Source organism: Penaeus monodon, chromosome 16 (genome assembly GCF_015228065.2).
Source record: "Penaeus monodon isolate SGIC_2016 chromosome 16, NSTDA_Pmon_1, whole genome shotgun sequence".
NCBI lineage: Eukaryota > Metazoa > Arthropoda > Malacostraca > Decapoda > Penaeidae > Penaeus > Penaeus monodon.
The window spans coordinates 29,009,117-29,016,616 of NC_051401.1; the positions used below are offsets into that span (position 1 = coordinate 29,009,117).

General features: G+C 39.9%; 3 protein-coding genes across 3 annotated transcripts; 2 read left to right on the forward strand and 1 right to left on the reverse strand.

The window, feature by feature from the left end:
* The first annotated feature begins 1,128 nt into the window (after positions 1 to 1,128).
* LOC119582687 (U-scoloptoxin(01)-Cw1a-like) lies at positions 1,129 to 2,249 on the forward strand. Its single transcript, XM_037931103.1, has 2 exons — positions 1,129 to 1,188; positions 1,486 to 2,249. Exons 1-2 carry the CDS (start codon positions 1,170 to 1,172, stop codon positions 1,869 to 1,871), a joined length of 405 nt encoding a protein of 134 aa, XP_037787031.1. The 5' UTR covers positions 1,129 to 1,169; the 3' UTR covers positions 1,872 to 2,249.
* Positions 2,250 to 2,985: 736 nt separating this feature from the next.
* Positions 2,986 to 4,464, forward strand: LOC119582688 (U-scoloptoxin(01)-Cw1a-like). The gene is made up of 2 exons (XM_037931104.1): positions 2,986 to 3,528; positions 4,060 to 4,464. Exons 1-2 carry the CDS (start codon positions 3,420 to 3,422, stop codon positions 4,437 to 4,439), a joined length of 489 nt encoding a protein of 162 aa, XP_037787032.1. The 5' UTR covers positions 2,986 to 3,419; the 3' UTR covers positions 4,440 to 4,464.
* A 1,557-nt stretch (positions 4,465 to 6,021) lies between these two features.
* Positions 6,022 to 6,818, reverse strand: LOC119582689 (U-scoloptoxin(01)-Cw1a-like). The gene is made up of 2 exons (XM_037931105.1): positions 6,701 to 6,818; positions 6,022 to 6,522 (listed from the first exon to the last, which is right to left on the reverse strand). Exons 1-2 carry the CDS (start codon positions 6,717 to 6,719, stop codon positions 6,137 to 6,139), a joined length of 405 nt encoding a protein of 134 aa, XP_037787033.1. The 5' UTR covers positions 6,720 to 6,818; the 3' UTR covers positions 6,022 to 6,136.
* Positions 6,819 to 7,500: the final 682 nt, after the last annotated feature.

The following is a 7,500-nucleotide window of genomic DNA, read 5'->3' on the forward strand; positions in this document are numbered from 1 at the left end:
GTGGTCTCGTGGCCATAAAGACTTCCAGTAGCAGTGTGTTCTTTATCTTATACAAGTTTCCTTTATTAACATTAGCATTATCGTATATTGTACGTATATATGATTCACACTCTTAATTTTCATAATTGCTTCTACTACCTCAGCGATGTAAGAATAAATGTACGAAAAGTCTCACTGAGCTAATGATAATGATAATGCAATTGCAATATTAGATCTGTGTAGAGAATGCCCCGTGAGCAATTCTATAAATCTGCGGGATCCTCAGTTTATAGAATGGATAGATCAACAGTACTGGCTTGCTCGAATCTTCGTAGATCTCACTTCTCTCCTATGTTATGCTGTGATTTATACGTATATTACTGCATAAAGAGGACTAAGTGAGCAAGTTCTGCGCATCAGCATACTGGTGCCGCTGAATAAGTTGAAGATGGATTCTCGTATCGCTGCTCATTGTCTAGGCTCGACATACGAACTCCCGAATAAAGCACAGCAGCCTTCCAGATAGGAAAAAAACTCACATCGTATGTTTCATTCTTGTTCAAGCAGGCAAGCGAGCAGATAATGGCTGCATCGGGTCGAGGCTCAAATTTCGGGGGCGCGCGATGGCCGGCCGGACCGCAGCGCCGGCCCGGCCACCCGACCTGCTCCGGGCCGGGGAGTCTTCTCACGAGTTTCTATCGACGGAGAACACGAAGCAAAACTCATGCTAGGGAGAAAAGAGACAAGACGCCCACTATCATGAAATGCATCCTTTATCGTAAATAGATTGTATTTTCATATTATTTTTCTGTTGGGCCGACCAATATACACGGAGAAATAAGAGTGGTTAATGTAATGTGAAAAGATACATTACATCTGTTTAATCAAATTAATCCGCGAAGGTGATTGACGACGCAGTAGGCAACGCTCAGATTGCTACTGACGATGCAAGAATATGAACCTGAGCAGTAATTTTCCTGAATGTCTTTAAATTTCTAGTCATATGTCTAGAAAGTAAAAGGAAAATAACCCAGAGACCGTTCTCGCTCGGTCCTCGCCAGGACAGACTATGAGGACCAAGGTCAGGAGGCTAAAGGGAAGGGCAACAAGGCTGCGACTGACAACATAAGATATAAAAGGCGACGTCATCTCCCCTTCGCCACTCGCATCTTTCGTGCTCTCCCGACATCATGAAGACCCTGGCTCTTAGTAAGGTTACTTCGTTCTAACTTTGTTCATTGTTACTGTTATAGAGGATATCTTTGCAATGGCAATAATGAGTACTATTTCCATAATACTAAAGAGATTAAGCTCAGCCACGGTTTCTTTGACATGGTTGTGATAACAGTAATATCACATTATAATTTTCTTCGTCAATCTAAAAAAACATGGTAAATTAATTTGATATGGTGATAATGGCGATGTGATTAATAACAAAATAACAAAAATAAGCAAAATATAATGAGTGAAACTTGTTGTGATGCAATTCCTCTATTCCATTTGCAGTCTGCTTGTTCCTGGGCGTGGCCGCTGCCGTGCCCGGCCTCCGCCAGCGTCGAGACTCCAACTCGCTCTTCTTCGAGCTCCCCGCCGACGCAGATTTGGTTCTTGGCGGAATCAGCACGGGATTCGAGTGCGGAGACCTGCCTTACGGATACTACGCCGACCAGGCTAACAGCTGCGCCGTCTTCCACGTGTGTCTGCCCTACATCGACAACGACCTCTACATCACCCGCCACTTCTCGTTCATGTGCGGCGAGGGCACCATGTTCGACCAGGAGCGCCTCGTGTGCGACTTCCCCGAGAACTCCCTTCCCTGCTCCGAGGCCGCAAACTTCAGAAGATCCAATGAATACTTTGGTCGCGAGAATGTGAACTTCCTTGAGAAGTAACTTTAGGAAATTTATGTCTTTAATTTATTTTCTCTGACTGTGAGATACAGCATTTGGTTTTATTTAGTTTATTTCTTCTAAGTCAGTGCGTCTTTTTTTCGTGGCGCCATGATCAAAACAACAAACTTGCCACGCCCCAAAAATTTGAGGTAATATGTTTGCTTTAATGAATCAAAAATGAAGACTAACTGTATCAAAATCCAAAACGATATTTGGCAAACGTACACAAATTAAGCAAAAGTAAAAATAGTTGTCAACAATATGAAATGCAATAGTAATTTTTTTGTGCGATCGAGCCCAGTTTAAGAACCTCTTCTAAATCATGTACACTGACTTATTAAACTCTTGTATTATTCATAATAAATTCAACAACTTACAGTATCTGTTTTTTTTCTCTGTGAGTTACAGATTCCAAGACCCTAAGCATTTCTATTTTCAATAGTCATGAGGCGACTTCATCTTCCCTTTTCCACTCACAGTCTTCGTGTTCTCCCGACAACTTGCAGAGGCTGGCTATTACTAAGGATGTTCTCTTTGCAGAATATGATTCAGCAATCTTGAGCCCTAAAAGTACAACCTGTTTTATTTGAAAAAATGACCCGTCGCCCTGAGCAGACAAAGCATGGAGGGTTAAACATAAAACTAAGGTTAATTTCGAAGGGTAATCTCACTTCTTCAGTAAACCAAAGTAGGTTCTTCCTTTATCAGGTCAACTAAGGCTAATGCAACAACAGCCGATACGATCATGATAAAACAAAAATGAGTGTGATAATTTCAAACAACTTTATTTACATGATTGTTGTACGAGTCGTGGATGTATTTTTAAGTATCTCCTTCATTTCAAGTGTGAAAAAGCATATATCGGAGGAAAAAGGGACGGCAGAACAAAATGAATTTATTAAGGAAAAAACTCAGCTTTGGAAAAGGTAGTTCATATGATTAACAAATTAATTCAGAAAACAACCCAGCGAACATTGGCGTTCAATATACGATAAAGATTGATAAAATTTTCATGCCGAAAATCATATCATAATTTTACGAAGCTGACTTTCCGTAATGGTTTTAGAGAATTAAATTTAAAAAGAAGAATACGAAAAAAAACGAAAGCTCAATTAAAAGCATAGGGTGACTACGAACTCAAGCGTAGAAGTAAAATTCAGTTCCATGTTAGGCGGGGAATGGCAGTCGCCAGTGCCTGCTGTCCTCCCACCTGCCCATCGGATCCTCACTGTTACCTGAGCCCATGAAACAGGTTGCTAAGTACACGCTGCAACAATTCCTTTCCCAGCCTCGTTATAACGCGACGGGGCGTTCCACTCATGTCGGGGAGAGGCAATGTTGTCAGGTTGCTCAAGACCACAACTTTTGTCTTCGTTCTAACTCCTTGATTTTTTTTGGAAATCTTAGTCGTAAAAAAAAAAAAAAAAAAAAAAAAAACAGGCGACGATACAAAAGCGAGAAAGAAGAAAGACCAAAAAATGCGCGGCAAGAAAATGGCAGGGGAGGGGGACTGCGGCCGCGGCAGCTGTCACAAAACTGGAAAAGTATATGCAAGGTCGACGTTGCAGCGGCTTGATATATAAGGACAAAGCTTACTTGCAAGCATCACAGAGCCCTCTTTCCCTCCTGCAGACGACGATGAAAACTCTTGCCCTCGGTGAGTTGCTTCTCGATATGTTGCAGTATTTAAACACTTGTGCACTATTGGTGGTTCAATGATGATGCCAAGAAAAAGATTATTTATAGTGTTAATGCATTCGCTACTTGTGTTAACGGGGATATTCTTGGCCAGTGTAATTGTGGCATAAAAGACGATGATTATGGAATACACAACTGCAATAGGTCATCCTGAATATGGAATGTTTAGCGTGGTAATGATGGTGGATGTAATTGATTTGTTAACATAAAATTATTTTGATGTGTAACAACAATAGATACCTATATCATGCATAATCTACGTTAGATGAAAGTTGGGAATCTAATAATAATAATAATAATAATAATAATAATAATAATAATAATAATAATAATAATAATAATACGATATTGGTATTAATGGTATTCGAGGTAATATTAGTAAATAAATGACTCAGCAATTGCACTTTTTACATTTTCATAGCTTTCTTATCCTTAGAGTGATCACCCTGAAAAAGGTAAACTATGAATGACATAACACATAATTTCGCAGTTCTTGCTCTGCTGGGCGTGGCAGCCGGCGTCCCAGGCGAGCGCCAGCGCCGGGACTCCAGCCCTCTCGTCTTCGAGCTCCCCGCCGACGCCGCCTTGGTCCTCGGGGGCATCAACACCGGCTTCGACTGCGGGGACCTTCCCTTTGGCTACTACGCTGACCAGGCCAACAACTGCGCCCTGTACCACGTGTGTCTGCCCTACATCGAGAACGACATTTATGTTACTCGCCAGTTTACCTTCATGTGCGGCGAGGGCACCATGTTCGACCAGGAGCGCCTCGTCTGCGACTTCCCCGAGAACTCAGTCGCCTGCAACGAGGCCACAAACTACAGGCGAGCCAACGAGTACTTCGGTCGTCTTGTCAATTTCCTTGAGTAAAGCATAAAGCTGTCGAAATCATATAGTATTGCGCTTTTATTGACCAACCTTATCTCTGTATTTACGTTAGTAATGTTCTGGGGGTGAAGATTTTTTTTAATTCAAAAAATGCCCCTAAACTTTACCACTAAAATCAATAGAAGAGGCTACTGTGTCCCGATACGGCGACGCCCTAAGCTGTTAAAAGCTGCGTTGGCCCTCTTTGGAAAGTGTTAGCTAAGAATTACGTAATAAAACACCCAAATTGATAAAAATTGTACGAAACAAGTAGCTATATAGCAATAAGATTTTAACCTGCATATAAAACTAAATTACGATACACCAACAAACAAAGATATAAACATTTCAGGGACCTCTGGTGCTTACACTTACGGCCGTATCTACTTAGTCCCCGATCGGCCAGTTTTAACCGATGCGTTTTACAGGTCAAATGAGGGAAGGGTATATAACAGTAATTATGTTATGATCGTGATAATGATGATGCTAATGATTTTGGGAATAAGAATATAAATGATAAAAAAACAAGAAACAAATCATAATAACTGCCATAGTGATAACAATGCAATGACAACGATACAATTATGTGAATAACGATAATAGCAATCATGAATAAAAATAACATGGCAACAAAACACATGCACGAAAATAACATCACAGCATTACATGTATGGTAGAGAAATGGGGCTAATGTGTGTATGCTTTTATTCCATGTAAGTAAAGTCAGATTCCTGATGAATCGGTCAAAAAGTAATACGGTTGAGGAAAGAGGTGGCATAGCGGCCTTAGGAATGTGTGGCAAAACTCATCACCTAATATAGAACAATAATTTTATCGATGAAAGAATTTAGTATTTTCACTGAGATGTTATATCAATCAGGAATTCTTCATCCATAAATTACATGAAATACGGTTGGTATACGGCATGAGAAATATACGCAGCTCTTTCGTACAACCTGGAATCACAGCAGAATGTTCTTGCAGTACTGTATTGTTGGTATATATATTTACACAAGAAAGCAATGTCCAGCCGTTTTACCAAGATCACTTTTTATTCAATTCACCCAGGTATTTGCAAGGTCTTGGCTACGAAGGGAACCTATCTCGTTGACTAATATCAAACTCATTTACCTACTGAAAAATCTGTATGGAACTAACTAAATTATAAATACAAAAAAAGGAAAACGTAAAAAGCGGGTTCTTATATATTTAACGTTACCCCCTCACCCTTAACATGTTGATTTGAACTCACGGGTTCCTAGGTCTGTCAAAGGAGTCGAGGGAACAACATCTGGGAATCACTGGTATAACAGAATATGAAATACCAGGCTGACTATCCTAAATCACTGAATGTTCGTTCGCGCCGTAACTCTGATACCCACAAGGACTTTAACATCTGTAACATCTGCACAAGAAGGAACTTAAATAATCACAAATGCCAAAGAGAGAGCTACAGCTATCAGTGGTTAGGGTTAATGTGAACTGAACAGCATTAATCTACTCTTCATATAATGCTGCCAGGGTCTTCATTTCACATTATCATATTTTTGTTCTTCAGGGTGTAGGTATTTAAAAGAGAGACGTGTTACCTGTATCTGTTTTTATTAACGTGTATTTTTCATAGTATAAAGGTGATATGTAAAAGGTTTATACCTAGTATTTTGTACTCATTAGGGGGAATCTCAAGAATATGAAAAAAATTACTTTTCGAGGAAGTTCACATTTTCACGGCCGAAGTACTCGTTGGACCTCCTGAAGGCGGCGGCCTCGGAGCAGGGAAGGGAGTTCTCGGGGAAGTCGCACACGAGGCGCTCCTGGTCGAACATGGTGCCTGCGCCGCACATGAAGGAGAAGTGGCGGGTGATGTAGAGGTCGTTGTCGATGTAGGGCAGACACACGTGGAAGACGGCGCAGCTGTTAGCCTGGTCGGCGTAGTATCCGTAAGGCAGGTCTCCGCACTCGAATCCCGTGTTGATTCCGCCAAGAACCAAATCTGCGTCGGCGGGGAGCTCGAAGAAGAGCGAGTTGGAGTCTCGACGCTGGCGGAGGCCGGGCATGGCAGCGGCTACGCCCAACAGCAAAGCGACTAAAGAAAAAAAAATAGAAATAAGAATACAAATGAGAACAGATCAATTAACCGAAAGAATCATCTACAACATTAGCAACGTGCATCTTTACCGAAAATGAATATACAAACTAAGACAGTTTAGGGTTATAGGCAGAACTGAAAAAAAAAAAAAAAAGGCCATGTCGAACCTCCTTACCGAGAGCAATGGTCTTCATGTTTCCTGGAGGAAGAGTGAGGAACGGCAGTGACGGTCAGGCTTATATACCTCGTGGCTGCGGCTCGACCTTGTCCTGGCCTTCTCTTTGCCCTGACAACCTGTCACCGCACTCGGCTCCGCAACCGGCAGTTGTGAAGCCACGCAGAAAAAAGCTGTTATCCCGCAGAGTCATGACTCCGCGTGCTTTTCCAGAAGCCTTCCTCTTTCTCTCGGGTACGATGTCGACGATAGCGGTGGTGATGCAGAACGTAATGGTGGTTGTGATAACGATGTTGATAGTGGTGATAATAATTGTATGATGATGGTAATAATGATAATATTGATATTATTAATGATAGTAATAATAATGGTAATGATAATGATAATAAAGATGATAATATGATAATGATAATGATAATAATAAAGATAATAATGATAATAATGATAATTATAATGGTAATGATACTGGTAAAAAAATTTATAATAATTGTAATGGTAATAATAATGATAACAGTAATAATAATAATAATAATAATAATAATAATAATAATGATAATGATAATAATGATAATAATGATGATAGAGGTAATAATAATGGTAATGATAAAAAAGAATATGAGAATGATAATTATTACAATTATGATAATGATAATATTAATGATAATGATAAGACTAATGATGATAGTGATACTAATAGTGATAAGGATATATGATGATGATAATGATAATGAAAATAATGATTATAATAGTAATAGTGATAATGATAAGAGTATATGATAATGGTAATGATAATGATATAC